The 22,544-nt window shown below is 53.7% G+C and overlaps 1 protein-coding gene and 1 non-coding gene across 3 annotated transcripts; both read right to left on the reverse strand.

The window, feature by feature from the left end:
- Nucleotides 1-1,390: 1,390 nt before the first annotated feature.
- Nucleotides 1,391-19,662, reverse strand: ANHX (anomalous homeobox). 2 transcript variants are annotated; one of them, XM_016924760.4, is made up of 10 exons: nt 18,976-19,662; nt 17,239-17,509; nt 14,648-14,775; nt 10,937-11,060; nt 10,045-10,261; nt 9,429-9,549; nt 8,638-8,930; nt 4,312-4,459; nt 2,358-2,442; nt 1,391-2,045 (listed from the first exon to the last, which is right to left on the reverse strand). In XM_016924760.4, exons 2-10 carry the CDS (start codon nt 17,485-17,487, stop codon nt 1,959-1,961), a joined length of 1,452 nt encoding a protein of 483 aa, XP_016780249.1. In that variant the 5' UTR covers nt 17,488-17,509; nt 18,976-19,662; the 3' UTR covers nt 1,391-1,958. The 2 variants fall into 2 exon arrangements, with proteins under 2 accessions (XP_016780249.1, XP_016780248.1); XM_016924759.4 differs by having other exon boundaries at nt 4,312-4,486.
- Nucleotides 19,663-21,470: 1,808 nt separating this feature from the next.
- Nucleotides 21,471-21,574, reverse strand: LOC112205101 (U6 spliceosomal RNA). Its single transcript, XR_002938962.1, has one exon. It is a non-coding gene; the product is annotated as a U6 spliceosomal RNA (small nuclear RNA).
- Between the last annotated feature and the right edge of the window lie 970 nt (nt 21,575-22,544).

Raw genomic sequence — 22,544 nt, forward strand, 5'->3', positions numbered from 1 at the left:
TGGGATGAGGGCAGAACAGGCTGTGGGGCCACATTCCATTGTCAGAGAGGCCAGGGATAAAGCCAGAAAGGAGACAGGGGAAGGAAGGGCCTGTGGGCAGCAGTTCCTCCTCATAGGTGCTGAACAGAGGTGAGGAGCCTCCAGCCTCCATCCTGGCAGGACCTACAACCACTGCTAGAGGTCCCCTTTTGGGAGGTCCAGTCCTAGCCAAGGGCCAGCTCCAGAGACTTTGGTCCATTTTCTCTAGAATGGACATGATACAGCTGTCTGAGTCAGGACTCTAGAATGTTCAGGACTGAGCCCTGCTGAGGACAAGAGGGAACAACATGCCATGGAGATCCTTGTGCAGCCTGGGCCTCTGACTGTGACCAGCTAGCACCCAGTGCCTCTTTGCTGGGTCTCTGGGCCCTGCTGGTTGCAGGAAAGGCCTCAGCCCAGGGATGGGATGGGCCCAGGCTCTGCGTGTTTCCTGGGAGGGCCAAAGGGTGGTGCCTCCCATAGCAGCCCAAAGCACAGTAGTCACTGCTGCTGCTTCTGCCCTGAGTCTGGGGGAGCCGGCATATGGGGAACATGGGGGCTGGTTCTGCTGCGACAGGGAGGCAAGCAGCTGTGCCCTCCACTCCACACCACCCTGCTGGCAGCACATCCTTCAAGCTCAGGATTGCTGGGAAGCTGGTCCCAGTGCCCTCCTGCTTCTCCTCCAGGCCTGGGGATTGCCAGGGATGCATGGGGCCACAGGTGAGCAATGCAATGGTTGCCAGACACCAAGGCTCCTGTTCTCTTTGCCACACTACCCCATTCCCTCCCTATCACAATGCTCTTCTGCAACCTCCGTCAAGATTCTCCTGTTCTCCCGACCCCCACCGTCAGATCTCCCAGCTATGGCTCCTCCTCCTGTTCCACCCATGACCCCACAGGAAGGTTGGTATTTGTGCCTTTGTCTCTCACAGAGCAGCTTGGGAGCTCCTGAGAGCAGGGCCAGAGTCTGACTTCTCTGGGTTAAGGGCTACTGATCTCAGCCCAGACCACATGTGGCTCTCCCCTGAGATGGGCACGTGGCCAGGTGAGCACAAGGTCACAGACACTCCAAAATCCACAGTCCACACCTAGGGCTACCATAATCGACCCAGAAATTCAGCTTCCAGGAATTTATCCTAATAATAGCCAGGTGAAGGGCAAAGGGCAGAGGACAGGGTTGCCCACCCTAATGCTGCATATAAAACAGACACACTGGAAACCGTCCAGATGTCCATCTGTCGGGCACTGCTGCATGATTAATGTATACCCACATCATGAAACACTGGCCCCGGGTGGAAAGGCTGATGTTCATCTCTGTACTTTGACATGGACAGATGCCCAGGATACATGGTTAAGTGAATACAAGGGGGAGTTCAAAACATTAAACTTTAATTGACTACAACATTTGTGTCATAGACACAGTGAATTACAATCTGGAGGGAAAATCCACCCTACTCTGCCCTGCCTAGGCCATTCGCAGACAGGTTTGCCTCCCAGTACTCAAGGGAGAAGCCCCTACACACAGAAATCTCAGAACACTCCTCATACCTCACTCAGTTAACTTGGTGGAAAAGTCTGGCCGTGTGCACGGGCAGACGGCAAGGCAGCCAGCAGCAGAACACTCCCCTCTCTAGAATGGCCTTCTCTGCACGAGTGCCCCGGAGCCCGACTGATCCAGTGCTGCGTGAGTGGGACAGACCCACCTTTGACTTCTGATCTCACGAACATTTCTCAAATGCTTTCTCTACTACAGGGAATTGCCAACCAAACTATTCAAACATGGCAGTGGGAAAGAATCTCTGCTTTTCAGCAGAGCCCCCAGGGGAACTCTGGGGACCTTCATTTTGTATTCAGGATAAATCTCTGTAACTACTTGTGTTGACCAGGCAGACCATCCACACCCGCTCCTCCTGGGGTGCTGTCTGGCTCCTGAGGATAGCTCAGCCCAGGCTGCTCCCTGAAAACTCAAGGAGCATCCTGGCTCCCCAGAAGGCATCACCAGAGGCCTGGCTATCAGAACACTGCACCTGGAAGACAACACAGTGGTAAACACAGAGGCTTCCTTTCCAGGCTCAAGACCTTCCCTCCCACCTGGGCACCTCCTGACCTTGGGAAGACCCCCCCGCAACCAGTCTGGACTCAGGAGGGAACGTTGCCCCACAGCATCCCTCACCCCAGCTCCCAGTCCAGTAATGTCCAGCCACAAATCATCTTTGCCCCTTGTTTATCTTTGCCTGGTGTATTCACTCCAGTGGCACTAGCTGAACCCTCCTCAGCACCATGAGCTGCAGATCCAGGAGTAAAGAGGGAATCCTTCAGTGCTCATAGGGAAGCCTCACCTGGCTGGAGGGCAGGGCCTGGCTCAGCTCCATGGCAGACACAGGGCCGGGGAAGGCAGATGGGGCTGGGGCCAGCTCTGGAGGGCTGGAAAAGAGACAGTGTAAGAATAGGCCCTATCTCAAGGGGACACTGGGTGACAAAATCCACCCAGCTGTGCTTTCTTCCTCATCAGGAGACATTCTAGTACTTGACACTCATCAGAACAGACTCTCTTCCTGCAGGGCTGTCATGTATGTAGGGTGTTAGGAGGGGAACATGTTACACAGAGAGCAGGGTCACCCGGTGGGTCACAGGGGCAACTGCACAGAGGGCTCAGAGCAAGGTCATGGAAGAGCCAGTGAACAGAAATGTGGAGGAAACAGAGACCTCAAAGGAGGAAGAGGCCTGGGGTGTGGAGACAAGATTGTGGGGAGCAGGAGGGAGAGCAGGGATGCACGGCACAGTCACTCAGGACAAGGGGCGGTGGTTCTTCAGCAAGGTCAACGCATACTAGCAGGTGACATGGTCACGGCACTCCTGGGCATGCACCATGAGAAATGAAGGCAGGTGTGCAGACTATACACATACAGGATGTTCACAGCAGCTTTATCTGTGATGCCCCCAAATCCCCATCCACAGGACAAGGGTGAAGAAGCTGTGGCACATCCACGCAATGGCACGTGGCTCCCCAGAGAGAGAAAGAACTGTTCATGCATCCAAAACATGGTGACTCTCAAAGTCGTCATGCAGAGCGAAGGAAGCCAGACCACAGCAAAACAAAGACCCGAAAATATACCGTATTTACATGAAATTCTATAAAATGCAGCTAATCCTTAGTGATAGAAGCAGATCCATGTTCCTGGGTGGCCAGGGAGAGGCGAAGGAGGCCAGGCAGGAGGAGGGTACATTGAAGACCTTCATCACGGTGGTGGCCTCGTGTGGATGTGAAAGTCACACTGAGAAAATTCAGGTGCTCCGTCTACACATGTACAGCCAATTACACCTCAATGAAGCCACTTTTAACGAAGGAACTGATGTTTTCAGGTTGAAGCATGGCCTTCAGATCGGAGCAGGGAGGCATGGGAGTTGGGGGAGCAAGAGAAGGGGTCGAGATGGCCATGTGGAGAGGTCAGGCGAGACACACAAGGGGACACCGTGGCCATGGCAGCCTCTGCCTGGTCTCAGCTCCCAGCCATGAATGGAAAAGTGAGTCCATCTGTGTGGTGTACATTTTCTCACAATCAGGCTGTTTGAGCAAGCAGACCATGTGATTTAGGGGCTGCTCCGCCTTTTCTCCTATGTCCCCCTGTAATTCTGCCCTCACTAGCATAAGCCTTGAGTCAACCTGGTTGCAGCTCCCTGATGAGGGAGACCCCACAACCTGGGGATCTGCTCTGCTCCTGGTGGCGCTAGTGTAGAGAGGATGGGGCGTCTGCTAGAACAGGAGTGGCGGACCCCAGGCCACCCTGCCACACTCCTCCATCCCTCCTGTCTCTGCAGGATCCCACCTGCTGGGCTGGCCCCGAAGGCCCTGGTCATCTTCTGTTTCTACAGCACTGACACTAACAACAGCAAGTGCTCATGGAGGCTGTTCAAGACCCCAAGTCCCTTGAAAACTACAATTCAGAATATAAAATCAGGATCTTGATTCTGCCAGAAACTGACAGTGTTTGTTAAACTGTCAGGGAAAAGAAAGGCTGCTGGGGTCCAGGGAGATTTGGGGGTAAGGGTGAACCCTGATCATGTCCAATGCATGGGGTGCCCACATCTGCTCTGATGTTTTGGGCTCTCCTGAGAGAAAAACTACCCTTTTCTTCATAGGTGTAGGCTTGGGGGGACTGTTACAGTTTTCAGCAATCCAAAGGAGAGGACCCTATCTGCACAGTCTGGGATGGTGAGTCTATAAACTGGGCATTACCCTACTTTGTGGCCCTTGGAAAGGACTGTCCAGGCCTGTGGCTCTTCAGGGCTTACCTCTGGGTGAGGATGAATTCAGGAGCTTGCAGTGGGGGCTGTGTCACCAGGAAGCTGCCCACCCGTAGCTCTGTCCGTCCACTGCTTGTGCCCAGACCCTCCTCCAACTGCACGATCTGGGGATGGCCGCTGGGGGGGCCAGCAAACCCTGCATGTAATGAGATTCCACGGCACACTGGCAGGAGAAAGGAGCAGAGCCCACGTGTGACACAACCAAGACCTCAAAGCAGGGAGGCGGATGCAGCCTCCGGCCCAGCCAGCCCGCGCCACGTCAACCAGACTCACGGTCCCTGGGCCTCAGTCTCCCTCTCTGAGGAAGGAACTGTCACAACCATTGATCTCAACAGCCTTCCAGGCTTCCAGAGACCAAGACACGGTTGCTTCTGCTGACTTTAAATGCTGCTGTCATCGCAGACCTCATGTGCCCTCAGTGCCAGTCAGAGTCTGCAGCTTGCTCCGTCCTGCTGGTGCAGAAGGATGTGCCAGGAGCCCTCAGTCTCCTCTTGTGGCTGGTTCACGGAGTGCTCGGCCACCAGCCCTTGGTGGTTTCCACTTTTACCTCTTACTAAGGTTACCAAGATGTCACTGAGGTATAAGCTGTCACTAGTTTCCCCTCCCTTTGACTTTCCAGAGCGTATCTCAGAACATCTCTCACTCTTAGACAAGCTACTGTGGTTTTGGTCAATTCTGGGTGGACATTTAGGAGAGCTGTGCCTGAAAAGGCAGGTTTTTTCCTGCCCTGAGTCTACTAGGCCGTAAAACAAGCATTAAGATGGCCCTGATCTCAAGACATGGAACAAGCGGCCTGGGGGTGAGGCTCATGTGGTCCTCCTTCCTGTACAGCAGAGTGACCACCTAACCTGGTGCCCAGCTGCCCAAGGCCTTCTTAGGTTGAAGGGACCTTCCTGACCATGTGCCTGCTTTCTGCTATTTCCTCTTTCATGCAGACCTTACAGACACTCTGGAGAGAGGAAATAATGTTCAAGCACTAGTTTGGACATTCTAGTTCCATCCATCATAGTACAGCAATAGATTACGCATTCTCTTTCCAAGAGAAAGGGAAAGCCATGAGCACAATGTCCACAGTCGTGCAGTCAGGACGCAAGTGCAGCCCATGGTGATGGGGTGTCTGGCAGGGAGCTGGGGTGTGGGGCAGGGGCTGAGATTCCCAAGGAGCTCGGGAGGGAGAGCATCCGGGTACCCAGGCAGCAGCAGGGAACCCGAAGGCAGGGGTTTCAATAGGCAGAACAAAGGAGTTCACTGATTCCCACAGAACATCCCCCCTCACTTGAGCAGGCCCCAGGTCTGAAGACCAGCTCCTCTTGTCCCAATGTGAAGACACCCATTGACCGTCCCCACTCCAGCCTCGTCAGTAAGTACAGACAGGCAAATGTGAGTGTCCAACAGTTAAATAAAAAGGACAGCAAAAAATGAAAGGTCAGTATGATCAAACTGACAAGCCCTCTCCTGAGGAGCGAGCCCTAAGATCCCTTCTTCTTTCTGGCCCTGCATCAAGGAAGGGCCAGAATCCACAGTCCCAACAGTCCTGACTTCAGACAGTGAAGCACATTTTAAAAAATTATTATTAGGAACCTTAGAGAAGTGTAAGATATTGCATCCATAGAAAGTAACAATCTATGAAGGAAGAAGAGTTCAGAGATCAGTAAAGAAGGATTGAAATTCTCTTAAGATATACAACTGTTGGCTGGGCGCGGTGGCTCATGCCTGTAATCCCAGCACTTTGGGAGGCCGAAGCAGGTGGATTACTTGAGATCAGGAGTTCGAGACCAGCCTGACCAACATGGTGAAATCCAATCTCAACTAAAAATACAAAATTAGCCAGCGTGGTGAAACATGCCTGTAATCCCAGCTACTTGGGAGGCTGAGGCAGGAGAATCGCTTGAACCTGGGAGGCGGACATTTCAGTGAGCCGAGATCGCACCACTGCACTCCAGCCTGGGCAACAAGATCAAAACTCCGCCTCAAAAAAAAAAAAAAAAAAAAAAAAGATATATAACTGTTAAAGCAAAAAATCAGAAGACAGAATTTAAGAAATACCCAAAACGCACATCAATAAAAAAATACAAGATAAAAGGTAAGTTCTTTGGGAGACTGGTCCCGGAGTTCCAACATCCAAATAACATTTGCGCTCTGAAGAGAGAGCTGAAAACATAGAAGCAGGAACTTATAAAAGATACGATCAAAGGATATTAGAAAAAAATGCCCAGAGCTTACAGGAGACTTTATTGTTTTTTTTTTTTTTTGAGACGGAGCCTCACTCTGTCACCCAGGCTGGAGTGCAGTAGCGCAATCTCAGCTCACTGCAACCTCCACCTCCCGGGTTCAAATGATTCTCCTGCCTCAGCCTCCCAACTAGGTGGGACAACAGGCACCACCACCATGCCCAGCTGATTTTTAAATATTTTTTAGTACAGATGGGGTTTCATCATATTGGCCAGGATGGTCTTGATCTCTTGACCTCATGATCCGCCTGCCTCGGCCTCCCAAAGTGCTGGGATTACAGGCGTGAGTCACTGCACCCGGCCAGGAGACCTTATTCTTTAAGATTAAAGTCTTAACAGCAAGATGAAGTATAAAGACCCTCAACCTCGGACCTCAGTGTGAAATTTCAGAACTTTAAGATCCCCCCCCAAAAAAATAAGAAAAAAAGAATCTAAGAGCTCCAAAAAATTATGAGGGGCGGGGGGGGAAAGCATTTCAACTCAGAATTCTGTCCTTGTAAAATTGTTAACCAAACTTGAAGACAGATTAAAGACATTTTTAGAACAAATGAGGACTCGGATAATTTATCTTGCAGGCACTCTTTCTTGCAAAGTCAACTGAAGCTGCTGGCTAACAAAACAAGGGAGTCAAATAAAGAAAGAACCAGACCTGAAATTCAGGACACCCTGGAGTAAACCCAGGGAAGCAGCATGGGAGCACTGGGGACAATAGCTTCACTCCAGGCCTAGGGAGCTGTCACTTGGAGGGGAAAGGGAAAATGGAGGGCCCCCAACAGTGAGTTTTCAGATGGGATGCTTCAAATGCTGGAAGATGTTAAAAATGTGATAAAAGCAGACAATGTAAAAAGAAAAAGGAAAGGCATGGAGAAGCCCCAAGAAGAAAAAAAAGTTGAAGAGAAAAGATGTATATACCCATAGAATATTAAATATAGGTGAATTTGGCTGGGCATGGTGGCTCACGCCTGTAATCCCAGCATTTTGGGAGGCCGAGGCGGGTGGATCACTTGAGTTCAGGAGTTTGAGACCAGCCTGGCTAACATGGTGAAACGCTGTCTCTACTGAAAATACAAAAAATTAGCCGGGCGTGGTGGCAGGTGCCTGTAGTTCTACCTACTCGGGAGGCTGAAGCAGGAGAATCGCTTGAACCTTGGAGGCAGAGGTTGCAGTGAGCCGAGATCGTGCCACTGCACTCTAGGCTGAGTGACAGATCAAGACTCCATCCCCCCCAAAAAAAAAAAAAAAAGGCCGGGCGCGGTGGCTCACGCCTGTAATCCCAGCACTTTGGGAGGCCAAGGCGGGCGGATCACGAGGTCAGGAGATCAAGACCATCCTGGCTAACATTGTGAAACCCCGTCTCTACAGTAAAGTACAAAAAAATTAGCCAGGCATGGTGGCGAGCGCCTGTAGTCCCAGCTACTCGGGAGGCTGAGGCAGGAGAATGGCGTGAACCGGGGAGGAGGAGCTTGCAGTGAGCCGAGATCGTGCCACTGCACTCCAGCCTGGGCGACAGAGCAAGACTCCGTCTCAAAAAAAAAAAAAAAACAAAACAAAAAAGAAAGAAAGAAATTTGGGTGAATTCATAGCTCCAGTTTCCTCCTTACAAAGTGAGAAGTCTCATGATTCTGGTGTACTGGATGGGCAAAATATACATCTAAATACATACTCTTTAAATGATTTTACAGCTTCAATGATAACTTAGAAACTAAAATCATGGGATCTCTACTACGGGCTAAGGTGGGTGGACAAGCGGGGAGTCTAAGGAGCTCAGCCTTCTCTGCTGCACCCGGTGTTAATAGATAAATCAAGTGGACTGCAGTGGAGAGCACAGGGTGGCAGCTCTTTCCTTTCAACTCTTCCTCTTCAGTGATATGCATACACACACACACACACAATAAAACAGATGAGAAATAATCTGGGATGTTTGTGGGAAGAGTCTTTGATCTGGCTACATTGGTTCCAGGTCTAATCAAATACCATGGGTTCAAGCCGTGTGGCCCTACCCACACTTCTATCCCCTCAAACAGGACCTGAGTAGTCACAGTGTCTGGTGCTGAAACTCATGGTCTGTCTGAAGTGGACCCACCTGTAGGGCTGGGATCTCCAAGGGTGGCAATGGACACAGCCACAGCGGTGTCTGCAGGGCCCATCATGAAGTCCAGCCCATGGCTGTGGACCAGCTGCCCAGTCTGGAAGGAAACTTCCTTGGAGGACGCCAGTGCAAGAGACATCAGCCAAGATTCAGGGGCAGCCAGAGAGGGGTCCAGCATGTCATTGCCAGCAGCCAGAGGGCAGAGGCCAGGGCCAGGGCAGAAGAGGGGGAGGGTGGCAGGATCATGGCCAGGCCCCTCCTGGTACATCTCGCCACCTGGCAGAGACCTGGGGGACATGGAGAACACCGTCTCTTGGTGGGCAGAGCCTCCCTCAGGGCAGGGCAGGAGGGAGCACAGGGTGCACAACGGTGCTCAAACAGTGCTGGTGTGCAGTAGGAACTCAAGAGATACTGGCTGGTATTAACTCAATGAAAAGCAAAACAGACAAAGTACTAGAAACAAACCACAGGGACAGCTGGGTTTGTCTTTAGGTGGCAGGGCTGCATGTGTTTCCTTCTAAGTCTGTTCCCCTGTTCTCCAAGACAGACATGAACTCAGGTGATGAGTCAGGCTGCAGGAGCACGTGTGGGTTCAGAAGAAGCCGCCCCCACCCCAGTCCCTGACGTGGGCTCCTTGCTGGTGGCTTCCCTCTCCCTGGGGTCTGACCTGATCCCAGTGTGGGGGTCCTGTCACCCTTATGCCTACTTCATGCCCTAGTCTCCACCTGAGGAGGAAAGGGAACTGAATAGGTGAGATGATTCCATGGCCATGGAGATGACAGTACCTGACATCCAGTGGCTTTGAGACTGTCTCATCTGCAGGAAAGTCCGGGGCTAAGGCCAGTGGCTCCCATGGTCCTTGGGTGGTCTGTGGGGACTGTGGAGGCCCCTTTTCCTCACGTTCCTCTGAAAGTGATGAGATGGGAGGGGAGACTTAGTGAGGCTCTGGTTCCCAACCTCCTTCCCATCAGGTATGAGCAGCCCTGCTGGCTGGAAAAGGCTGTTGCCATGGGGCCATCCCAATATTTTTGCTTCTTGTCCTGTCTTTGGTGTGAACCAACAATCCACAATTGCCAACCCAGGACACCCCAAATCCCGGTGCTTGGTTCACTTCTCAAATTGACTCACCAACTCCTCCTCTCCAGCCCAGCCCTCCTCTCCAGCCCAGCTCCTGGCCCGGCCACACAGTGACCTCAAAATGCATAGGGGCAGCCACAGCCCAGCCTGGGCATCTTGAGCCTCAGACCCTCGGACCCTGTGATCTTGCTCCCACAGAGTGACACCTGGAACCTACTGATTGGAGGAGGGCTACCCCTGTAAGCAGTGTGACTACCTAGGCCTGGCCCTTGTCAGAAATCAGCTCCCCAACCACAAGGAGACTGGGGCCCTCAGGCCACTCACCTGACCACTGAGGCCTGTCCACAAACCCAGAGTCAACACGGGGGTAGCCTGAGGGCTGCAGGAGGTCAGGACCCCTCTCCCTCGCACCAGAGTCTTCAGCTGTGGCCTGCTGGGCTGGCTTCATGTGCTGGGGAAGGGCTCTTTGGCGGCGCCGGTAATTGGCAAACCAGTTGTACACCTGCTCAGGGGTCAAGCTCGTCTCCAATGCCAAGTTCTCCTGCCCCCAAACAACAAGACTTCTAGCCCTGCTTCCATTCCCTGAGGACAGGGGGTGTGTAGAAGTGGCTCAGACAGCTCATTTACACCAAGAAAGGGGTTGACAGCCCAGCCTAACCTCTCCAAGGACAGCAGAGAGCGGTGAGCATGAGCAGAACATGCAGGCCTCACCTCCCTGGGCTGATCCCCATCCCCTGAGCAGTGAGGCTCAGGTCAGGCTGTCTGCACAGCCACATGTGCACGTCCCCCTGAGTAGGGGGGGCCCTTGCTAGGTCCACCCAGACAACATGCCCAGGGCCACCCCAAGCCCCTGGAGGGGCAGGGCCTGCAGAACCACACTGCCTGTGCCTGGCACAAACCCACTGTGCAGTGGAGAGCATGTCGGCCGGCAGATGCCTCGACCCATCGTCCCGGTGCCTGGCACACAGTGGGTGCTGAGTGAGCAGCCGTGGGGCCACATACACAGATGTTATGACTCCACGTGAGAAAATGAAACCCTTTATGTGGCAGACAGGACAGTCTGCCAATCAACAAGGTCCCTGTCCAGAGGAGGGGCTGAAACCACCAGCACCCTGGCGGATGAGTCCACTGAGGAGCCTGGGGTGGGGGTACCCCTTGGGGGACAGGGAGGCACCAGGCAGGGACCCCCTGGGTCCTGGGTATCTTCTATTCTTACCCTCTCAGCCTTGCTGGGGTTGGTGTTCACCCCCACAGCGAAATTGTGCAGCTTCTCACGAACCTCTCTGGGGAAGTTCCGGCTCTTCAGCCCCTCCGGGCAGAGGGAGGGGGGCGGGGGGTTCCTGGGTAAGGACAGTGAGGAGGTGGTAACAGACAGGACCCCTCCAAATCTGTTCCCTTCTCCAGGCCCGGCCCTCTGCAGAAGGTGACACTTCCTTCCCTGTGCCTCCTCCTGGGGGATGCCTCTCTCTGCCTCCAGTTAGTGAAAACTAGAGTCTCTCCCACAGACATGCACAAACCCTGACAAATACTGTTCCAGAACATCTACAGGCCACTGTGAGGAGCCCTCTGTGGGCCCTTGCAGTGCTCCTGGGTGCATCTCAGCCCATGGAGCCCTGATGGATGGCCCTCCTGGACATCCTCACACGTAGACATCCTCATCCATGGAGGCCGCGTGCACAGCCTTCCTCAATGTACTCACACACAGGTGTCCTCAGCCCGTGGAGCTCCCGTGGATGGCCCTCCTGGACACACACACACACTGTTGTCCTCAGGACCTGGCTGCCACCCTGTGTGCTTTTCCATTCAGTGCTTTCTGTTCGTGGCTGGTTTCCAGGCATCAGCCCCATTCCTGCATGAGTCCTCTGAGGCTTGCAGCACTCACACCCCTGCCACTCTGCATGGCCATGCCAGCTTTCTCCCTTCGTCTCTCACCCCCAACACCTCCTCCCAAGACTTAATGTCCTTGGGTGATCTGGCTCTCATTTCACCAAGATGTTCTCAGAAGAGAAGCACCACCTGTGCCCCCAGCAAACCTGCCAGCCCTTCTGCACTCCCCAAATGCCTGTGGGGCCCCTGGTGAGGGGAGGCTCCAGCCGTGGCACCTGCTCATCCCCCATCTCACTAAGAATGCTCCCCTGAACTAATTCCCTGCTTGCCATCACCAGTATTTCTTCTAGTAAGTCATTCTCATGAGCTGCTAAGCTCTGTAAATTTCTCACCTCCAGTGGTTACCCCATGAGTCTGCTCCAGTTCCAGCTAAACTTCTCAAAGAATGATCTTGGATCACTGCCACTGTCTCCTTGTCTCTGTGACACACCTGGATCCTTGCACCTTGCCAGTAAAAGCACTTGCCCAGCTCACACAATCCGAAGTTCATTTCTCAGCTCTCCTCTTAACTGGCACCTCCTCAGCCTCACTGGCTTCTGAACTCTGCACTGCTGGATTTCCTCTTCCTCTCACTGGCCACGTCTCAGCTGAATCTTCCTCATCCTCCTCTGGGCTGCAAAGTCCCAGAGGTCTGTCCCCTGAACACAGAGGACCCCTTTCTCTGTGCGCTCCCAGGATTTCAGTGTCAGTCACAGAGATGACAAAGGGATGCGTGTCTGAGCAATGCTGGAGCTGGACACTGGGGGTGTTCCAGCTGGTTATGCTCCTCTCTAGTGCTGAGCAGATTTGAATATTTCATAAGAAAAAGATGATATATGCACCAATATTACTTGTCTGTAGAAGGCGTGTCATCCCAGTGCCTACTTGGACATCTAAAATGCGTCTCACACATCATGAATCCCAAAAGAACTCCATACCCCCTCTCCAGACTCTTCCCCAGCTCCTGTGCACCTCAGTGAAGGAACCCTCATGCTCCTGGTGGTTCCCACACAGGCCAAGAGCCCTGGAGTCTACTTTAGCCCTCTCTTTACCTCCTGCCGTGTGTACAGCCCATCAGCAAACCCCCCAGCTCCACCTCCAAAATCTACCCTGACACAACACTCTCCACTTTCCCCAGCCACGATCCCAGCCCTGGGCCATGCCTGGAACCTCCTAGAAACTCCAGCATCTACTCCTGATCCCTGTATCTGCATCTTCTGTGACTCAGATGCCATCCCTTCCTGACACCACCCTGGGACCATCAGCATGGTCATAACCCAATCCAGCAGCTACCATGGCTGCCGGCTCAATGTCCTCCTGCTGCTCATCAGCCTCTAAGGCAGGGTGAGCGAATCCATTCCAACACCTGCTTCTATGGCTACAGGCTAAGAATTGCTTTTACATTTTTCAAGGGCTGTGAACACATACACCCCAAAATACTTCCCATCTGCCCCTGAACACCAAGCTTCTCTGATCCCAAGTCTTTGAATGTGCTGCCCCTTCCCCGAAACTTCTGCTCACATGGCTGACACATCACCACACTCAAGACTCTCCTCCAAGACTAGGACCAGCCTGCACTGACCACCCCATCTAAAGCAGCCAGCCTTGCACAGCCCTGTTCTGAAGGTATTCTCTGCATAGCACTTCTCACTCTCTGAATTATGTGACCTACTTTATTTTCTTGTCTGTTGACTATTGTCCACATCCCAATGTCAGTTCCATGGAGGCAGAGCCTGGCCTTCATCCCCAGCACCTCCCAGAACCCAGCAGGCAGGGGGTGCTTAACAAACATGTCGACAAGATGACACCACTGCACTCTGGCAGGTGTCAGCATGCCCATGGGGGGCTACAAGCACATCCCCTGAAGACCCCACAGCTGATTTACTGCTGGGCTTCTGACGACTTGTCTTACTCTGTCACTCTATTTGACGCAAGAAAATTCTCTGAGCCCAAAAGGTATCCATGTCTTCTTCCTTCAGCAACCGGTATTCTTACCGACCAGGCCCTGTGGCTCAGGAATCTTTCATGACTTGGGCTGTCAGGAGTTCAGAGCAAGATCTACAGCCCTTTCCTGACCAGTGGAGAGCACCTGAGATGAAGAATAAGGCTCCCCGGAGTTTGAGACCAGCCTGGGAAATATAGCAAGACCCTGTCTCTACAAAAAATTAAACATTAGCCGGGCATGGTGGTCACAGCTACCTGGGGGGCTGAGGTGGGAGGATCGCTTGAGCCCAGGAAGTTGAGGCTGCAGAGTTGTGACCGCCCCACTGCATGGTAGTCTGGGCAACAGAGCAAGACCCTGTCTCAATTTTTTTTTAAAGGCTCCAATTTCTCAGTGTCTGGGCTAGCGTCCTGGCTTTGCACCTCTCTCTCGTGTGGAACCTCAGGTTACCCTTTCTGTGCCTCCGTTTCCTCATCCATAAGTGGTGATGATGGTGATAATAAAAATTACTAGTAACATTTATTTAGTGCTGATAATGGTGGCGATGATAAGGACTACCACTTATTTAGTGCCTATCATGTGCCTGGCACTATTCTGAGCACCTGACATGTAACTCATGCTAACACTGGCAACATTCTCACCCTTAACTCTTTGAAAGGCCTTGCAACCCCTCAGTGGCCACCCAGAGCCCAGACTGTGGGGATTAGATGACCTGGGGACACATGTTGAGCTGTTCCCACCTGCCCTCCGTCTCCACGGTCCCTGGCCCAATAGCCCCCTTTCTGGCCAGTCCCTGGGTGGATGCTGGGCAGAGATGATGAGGATGCCCACCTCCTGGCCTTAGCCTCAGTCACCCTGTGGTCAGCCATCCGTTTCCAGCCATCAGCTGACTGAAGTGGCTGGTGGAGAGTGTAGCTCAGTGACCAGCATCCAGCACAGGTGTGACACACACTGAAGTCATCTTATGCTGACTACACTGTGACTATTACTGCTCCGGCAGACATTTCCTGTCCCTATCTCCTCACCTCTACTTTGCTTCAGCCCCTCTGGGCTTTGCATGGTACATCTAATCCCTTGGGATCCCCATGAAATATGCACAAGTAAATGCTTGTAGGTTACCTCTTCCTGCAGCGGAACTTCTGCACCGGGGTGAGCGCAGCCACGCCCAGCCTCCTCATGACCAGACGGTAGTGGATGTCGTTCCAGAGCTGCACTAGCTCCTGGCTGCCTCCCGGCACCTGGCACCCCTGCCAAGAAGAGTGTACTGAGCCCTGGCCGCCTGCCCACCCTGGAGCACTGTTGGGACCTGCATCTGCCATCCCAAACCGACTCAGCCTTGGGGAAGGCAGTGATGGGAAGAGCAGGGTTCTGGGTTCAAATTCACTGATTTTACAAAGTGCCAGTGTGGCCACACAATGCAGGCATGAGTCAGATGGCCCCCGCTCCATTCCTAGCAGGCTCAGCGGTGTGACCCTAGGCCTGCCAGGTCACCTCATAGACCTTGGGCAGATGCACTCACATCAGTCTTGAATGGGCCCCTGCCTTTAAACCTTCAACCCTCCCCAAAACACAAGATGAGCACAGCTCTCAGCTGTACCTCAAAGGTAAGGCACATGTGGCAAGGGGAAGTCCAGTGACTCTCTTTTGGCCAACAGCAAAGGGGAGGTGGAGCAGTGGTTATAACCACATGGTGCGATTTGAGGGCCTGATGTCTGATTCAAGTCTTACATGAAAGACCTTTGTCTCCCAGCAGCAGTGCTGGTCCCTCAGGTACTCGGCACAATCTAAGGTGAGGGGGATGAAGGGGTCCCTGTCTGTGGCCAGTACACCCATCCACTTAACTGGACTTTGCTGATGACGGAGGATGCCTGGTGCTGGTCTCCCATGATTCCTGTGTGGCTCCCACCATTTCCTTAATTCCAATCATCTGCCACAGGAGTGATCCCTGTGGCCCCACACTGGCCTTTAACTACGATGCTGCCTGGACCATCCTGGCGAGGGAGGTGCTGAGAATCATTCAGCTTTCTCTCTGAGGCATCAGAGAGGCCCAGTCTTGCTCGGCAGTGACCCCTCAGAGCCGACGGCTCTGTGCCCCACTCTCCTCTCAGCATGCGGCCTTCAGGGAACCTGCATGGGAACTTCCCCCTGCCCTGACGTGGGGGCAGGAACACCCTGCACAGGCTGGGGTTGCCGCCCGTTCTTGATGTGGTGGTCCCTTCATGCCTCCCAGGTCTCAGCCACAAGTCACCTCCTCAGACGTACCTGTGGGTCACCCTGACTGAGCTTCTAATTCCTCTGCAGGGGGTTTTCATCACTGATGCCAGTGGTTGCCTTCACGGCAGTCATTACAACTCTAACTCTGCACTCTCTCGTTTGTTTACTTCATTTATTTTGACAGATTTGAAAGACCTGGAGCCCTGCTAGGTTCTAGGTGTCATGCTGTGTGTCAGCCAATCTTGCAGTGAGAAAGGCTGTGGTGGCCCTGCCTCATGGACCTTCAGTGTAGTAAGGGAGGCAGATTGACAAACAACCTTCTAGTTACAAACAGAGGCAGGGACAGAAAAGGGGTAACGGGGGGGCAATACTGGAGAGTGAAGGAGGCACCACCTCCCTGGGCTGACATTTAAAGTAGAAACCAGAAGGGTAGGAAGGCACTGGCCACACGGAGAGCCAGGCGCCAGCCTCTAACAGAGGAAAGACACCTGCAAAGGCCTTGGGACAGGGAAACATCTCGGGAGTTGGAACGGCAAGGAGACTGGTGTGGCCACTGCAGAGGAGGCTGGGAGGAGTCAGAGGTGAGAGGACAGCAGCAGGCTCAGGCCCCGGATCTGGGAGCCACTGCTCAGGGGCACACTGTGATACCATTTGCATTGTAAAAACTCCCTCTGGCTGCTGTGTGAACAGGTGGAGGGGGCAGGAGGACACCACACTAGCTTGGTGAGGGGTTGGAAGGAACCGAGTATCTTGAAGGTAAACTCACAATGAATTATGTATGGACTGTTTTACAGGGTCAAAGAAAGGAAAAATAGGCATTCAAATTCCTTTTTGGAAACCCTTTGGGCCACGTTTTCTGCGATTCAGAATTTTTCAGATTTCAGCAAGTAACGCAGGCATCCAGCACACGACATGCAGCACTCAGCACGACCTGGGGCAGCATCCTGTCATCAAGCACACTCTTATTTAGGCAGCAAAACGTACAGTGGTCACATTAGTTGGAACGATAAACACTATGAATAGCTTCAGATCAGCACAGGTCAGGTTCAGTGCCTAATGCGTTGAGGTTGAAGGTACCAGCAGGTGAGTGAGAGATACTTTTGGTTTTCAGAGTTCTCCATTGCAGACTTGCGGCCGGGGAATGAGAAGGGGTCTGTCTGAATGCCTTGCTAAGATGCTGGCTCTCCAAAGCCAGGACTGCATTTTATTCACTCACTTTATTGGCATCTTGCCTGTCACAGATCACCACTCAATAGGGATTTGCCAAATGAGTAGTTGTAACTCAGAGTACCAAACTAGTTAGAGTTTAGTAATGTGAGAGCGGACTAAGGTTACATAAAACCTGCCTCCCAGGTTTTTCCAAGACCTGGGGGTGGGCCTCTGGCCAGTGGGTTCCTACTAACTCCTGGGTACTGCTGCAGTGCCGGGGATGGGTGGAGGCTGCCTAAAGAAGTTGCTACCTCTCTCTGTACCCCACCCCTGTAGCCCAGGCCTACCTCCAGGAGCCGGCAAGCCGCCTGCTGCTGCTCCTGCTGGTCCAGGACACGGGCGCACGCCAGGGCCACATCTGCGTTGTCCAGGAGGTGCAGGCGGAGCTGGCTGTCCAGAATGGCTGTGACCAAAGGCTGCAGTTGGGCAAGGTCATCCTGGAAGTCCCGGCACAGTCTGCCCGCAAGGGTCACCAGCTCTGCCGGGGGTGCACAGGTGTCCTCATGCTCCTTCAGCAGAGTCAGGAAGCTCTGCATCCTGTGCTGGGTCGTGGCCACTCTGCCAACACAAACAGTCACAAGAATGGCCACCACTGACCACGTCCTTTCTGTCAGTCAATCGCCCAACCCACTCTGCAAAGCAGGTGATGCACGGCTCTTGTGCCGTGGACACTTGTAGAGTAGGAATAAGACCTCACACATCCCGAGAGAGGGCAGCACCATAGCAGACACCCTCTAGAATTTCCTTCTAATCCCCCAAATACTTTAGTCCTTAACGAACACGGCTGTGCACCAAGCACTGGGCTGGGTACTGTCTGCAACAGCTCCTCCACTGCTCTAGGCTCAGTAGGGTAGGGACCTTGTGTGCAGGGGTCACCAGTGGATGCCAAGGCCTTTCATCTGAACCCACATACATGCACTTGTTTTAACAGCAGAAACTGCTCACGCCAATACTTAATCCAAACAGTGTCAAAGACACACTTTGCAATCACACGCTTGGTCCTGCATCCACACAGGAGGAACCTTTACTTGTGCTAACGGTGCCTCACCTAAGGACATTCAGGCAGCTGCCCGTGACTGCTTTTCCCAACAGAAAACCTTCCCCAATCGATCTTACTTCTGCGGAATACACTTTTATTCACAGAAGTGGGGGCAGGGTAGTAGGTGTTGCCAAACTGCTTTCCAAAAGGTTTGTAAATCCTCACAGCCGCGAAGAACCAGGTAGGCTGCGCGCTCCCTGGCGAGGGGTTCTTCCTGCCTGCATCATCTCCCGTGCGCCCGCCAAGGGGACGCGACCTCGTCTACTCCACCCCTTCCCGGGCTCTAGCGCCATCTCACCCGGGTCCTGACTCGGGGCTCTGAGTTTCCAGCTGCCACAGTGGGCAGGAGGCCCTGGACCTGGGGTCCCTTGGGGGAACAGAGGCTGCAGGGGCCTTGGAGGAGGGCAGAGGAGGCTCCCAGGCCTGGGTTTCCTGCAACGCCGACCCCCACCGGCTCTGGGAGGGGCGGGGTTCCTGCCACTTCAGGAAGGAAAAAGGTTCCTGTGGGGTACCTTGGCCTGTCCGCCCGGTGCCCTGAGGGGCATCCAGCTCCAGCTGAATGGAGGGGAAGGGTCGCGGGAGGTGGCTCTGCTTGGCTTCCTGACTGTGGCGGGACCCCCGCCCATGGCCCCCAGCCCCCCTACCTTTCTGGCACGCTGCTCCCTGCGGAGGCCGAAATTCCTGCCTGGGGCTCCAGCCTGGGAGGCTCCACCCTCAGCCCCACCCCGGCCCCCGCACCCCTCACCCTCCGGGGCCCCCCTTACCCTCAGGGACTCCTGCCCTAGCGCCCTTCACCCTCCGGGACCCCCCCTCACCCTCCCGGACCCCCCCCCCGCCTGCGCGCCCCTTACCCTCCCGGACCCCCCCCCGCCTGCGCGCCCCTCACCCTCTGGGACCCCCGCCCCCGCGCCCCTCACATTCCAGGACCCCCCTGCCCCCGCGCGTCCCTCATGCTCCCGGACCCCCCTGCCCGCGCGCCCCTCACCCTCCGGGACCCGCTTCAGCGCTGGCGCACGTGCTTGGCGCGCACCCGGGGCTGGCGAGGAGGCGCTGGGCAGCACAGAAGGTGCGGGTGCTACAAAGTATCCAGGCCGCAGCCAATCCCCGCGAGGCCCCGCCCACAAGGCGTCCCGGGGGCCGGAGCCCCTCAGCCCCCGATGCGACCGCGGAGTCCGGGGGAGCTGAGGGGTCCGTGGGGGATCTGGTGTCCGTGGCATCTGCGGGTCCGAGGAGTCCCGGACGACCTGGGGTTTCTGGGGTGTGCAGTGCGGGGTCAGAAAGGCCTGGAGCTTTGCGTCGTCGAGCGCCGGAAGGAGCAAGCTCTGCGGGGCGCGGGGTGCGGGGTTGGTGGGGGAGGGCGCCGCGACCCCCGCCCTGCAGCGGAGCCGAGGGAGTCGTGACCCACGGCTGACCCCGCGCCGCCCGCCCTGGCTCTGGCGCCGGCGCAGGCGCAGCTGAGTCAAACTGGGGTCGCGGCTCAGTGGGGCGCAGCGCTTTCCTAGCGCGGGGGAGGAGGGCGCCTCTGGAACGCAGACCCCCAGGGGACGCGCCTGGGTCCAAGCAGAGTTCCGACCTCAGCCTCGGGGGGGGGCTCCACCCAGGTGGGCCCTGCGGGTGGCTCCCTCAGGGGAAGCCTAGGGCAGCCTGACCACGGCTGACCTCCGTGACCACCGGCGTTCCGGGCACCACGGGGCGATCCTGGGGCGGGAGTGGGGTCCTCGCAGACCTGGTCAAAAGGTGGCTGGGAAATGACTGAACACCCTAAGTCATGGCACGGGTGCAGTCCAGCCTCTGCCCTTGTGGAGTTTGTAGTTTTTTTGTGGGTTTGTGGTTTGTTTTTTTTTTTTTTTTTTGGTGTTTTATACAGTGAGTTCGGAAGTTACCCGGAGACCTTGAATTGTTTGTTTAGAGGCAGGGTCTCGCTCTGTGGCCCAGGCTGGAGTGCGGCGGCGCAATCAGAGCTCACTCCAGCCTCAACCTCTTGGGGTCAAGTGATCCTCCTGCCTCAGCCTCCCAAACCACAGGTGCGCGCCACCGTGCCCGGCCTTGAGTTGGTTTTCAAAGGTAGTCAAGGTCTAATTGGAAGGAAAAAAGTCAATACACGCATAAGACGCAGGATAAACATTTCAGTGTTTTTCCAGTGAAGATGTGAAAACAGCCCAAGCCTCTGGTGGAAGATTTGAGAAATAAACCACGGTTCAGACAGGGGATGGGTTCCTGGCAGGTTATTAGTAGTGATGCTGAGGTCGCTTGGGCCCAGCTGATGATCGCGATACATTGTACAGCAGAAGGCTGGGTTCTAAGACAGAGGTAGGAGCCCACATGGAAAGCAGAGATAAAATGATGCATGCCACATCCTAAACCGTGGTGGGTCTGGGGTGATTCAATTACCACTTTGTTTCAGTATCTTTTGTAGGCATTTTAATTTTCTTCTTTTTGCTTATCCACATTTTCTTTTCTTTTTTTTTTTTTTTTGAGATGGAGTCTCGCTCTGTCGCCCAGGCTGGAGTGCGGTGGCGCGATCTCGGCTCACTGCAAGCTCCGCCTCCCGGGTTCACGCCATTCTCCTGCCTCAGCCTCCCGAGTAGCTGGGACTACAGGCGCCCGCCACCACGCCCGGCTAATTTTTTTGTATTTTTAGTAGAGACGGGGTTTCACAATGTTAACCAGGATGGTCTTGATCTCCTGACCTTGTGATCTGCCCACCTTGGCCTCCCAAAGTGCTGGGATTACAGGTGTGAGCCACCGAGCCTGGCCACTTATCCACATTTTCTAATTTTTATAAAATAATTTTGTGGTTTTCTATTTTTAAATTTCTTTTTAAGAAGTGGAAAGAACAGGACAACAGGGTTGTGGAGATTTTGGGACTGGAGCCCCCTGTTGGGGGTGGAGAACAGACTGCAGCTGTCTGAGATACAGAACAGAGTAGAGCGATAGTCCTCCCTTTACCTCTTGCCATGTGGGCTAAAGATTGCTCGCTACCCATTAAGCACTAACGAATGTAAAACAATGGGGCCTAAAATGTCGAAATATCTACACTGTTAGATTTAAATGAATTAAGCACATTTTTAATGTAATTTTATTTTTTTAGGCACGTGACCTTGCTGTGTTGCCCAGGCTGGCCTCTCTTAATTGTCAGACTCGAAAGTCTACCTTCTTTTTTATTTATTTTATTATTTTTTTGAGATGGAGTCTGGCTCTGTCACCCAGGCTGGAGTGCAGTGGCGCGATCTCGGCTCACTGCAACCTCTGCCTCCCAGGTTTAAGTGATTCTCCTGCCTCAGCCTCCTGAGTAGCTGGGATTACAGGCACGTAGCACCACGCCTGGCTAATTTTTGTATTTTTAGTAGAGACAGGGTTTCACCTTGTTGGCCAGGCTGGTTTAGAACTCCTGACCTCAAGTGATCCACCCACCTCGGCTTCTCAAAGTGGTGGGATTACAGGCATGAGCCACTGCGCCCGGCCTCTACCTTCTTTTTTAAAACAATATGGAGCTTCATGAATTTGTGTGTCATCCTTGCACGGGGCCCATGCTCACCTCCGTGTCATTCCACTTTCAGTACATGTGCTGCCAAAGTGAGCACAAAAGTCCACATCCTTGGATAGTTCAAGTGCAGTGGTGTTTACAACTAACTGATCACAACCACGTATGGATTTCTTTCTCTACTCCCACTGCTTCACTTGACTAGCCAAAAAAGTCTACATTCTTAACTTCAGCACTTCAGTGTTTAAATTGCAAGTGTTCTAAGTGAGGACAAACCTCCCCCTAACTTTTTTTTTTGAGATGGAGTTTTCACTCTTGTTGCCCAGGCTGAAGTGCAATGGCACGATCTGGGCTCACTGCAACCTCCGCCTCCTGGGTTCACGTGATTCTCCTGCCTCAGCCTCCCGAGTATCTGGGATTACAGGCATGCACCACCATGCCCAGCTAATTTTGTATTTTTAGTAGAGACAGGGTTTTACTATGTTTGTTAGGCTGGTCTCGAACTCCCGAACTCACGTGATCTGCCTGCCTTGGCCTCCCAAAGTGCTGGGATTATAGGTGTGAGCCACTGTGCCCGGCCGAGAACGAACCCCCTTTTTTAAAAAAATTATTTATTTATTTATTTATTTGGGACAGAGTTGTGCTCTGTCGCCTTGGCTGGAGTGCAGTGGCATGATCTTGGCTCACTGCAAGCTCCGCCTCCTGGGTTCATGCCATTCTCCTGCCTCAGCCTCCCAAGTAGCTGGGACTACAGGTGCCAGCCACCACACCCGGCTAATTTTTTGTATTTTTAGTAGAGACGGGGTTTCACCGTGTTAGCCAGGATGGTCTCAATCTCCTGACCTCGTGATCCACCTACCTTGGCCTCCCAAAGTGCTGGGATTGCAGGTGTGAGCCACCACGCCTGGCCAACGAACCCTTTTTAAGCATTACTTTTAATAAAGGGCAGTATCGAAATTTGAGTTACCAATGCCTATTGTAAATATAGGCTGTCTCCCCTTTCCCTCCATGCTCTTTAATGTGAAATGCAGTCAGTAACACATGACACATTCTGAGGCATACTTACCCAC

The sequence above is a fragment of the Pan troglodytes genome, chromosome 10, assembly GCF_028858775.2.
Source record: "Pan troglodytes isolate AG18354 chromosome 10, NHGRI_mPanTro3-v2.0_pri, whole genome shotgun sequence".
In the NCBI taxonomy this organism is placed as follows: Eukaryota; Metazoa; Chordata; class Mammalia; order Primates; family Hominidae; genus Pan; species Pan troglodytes.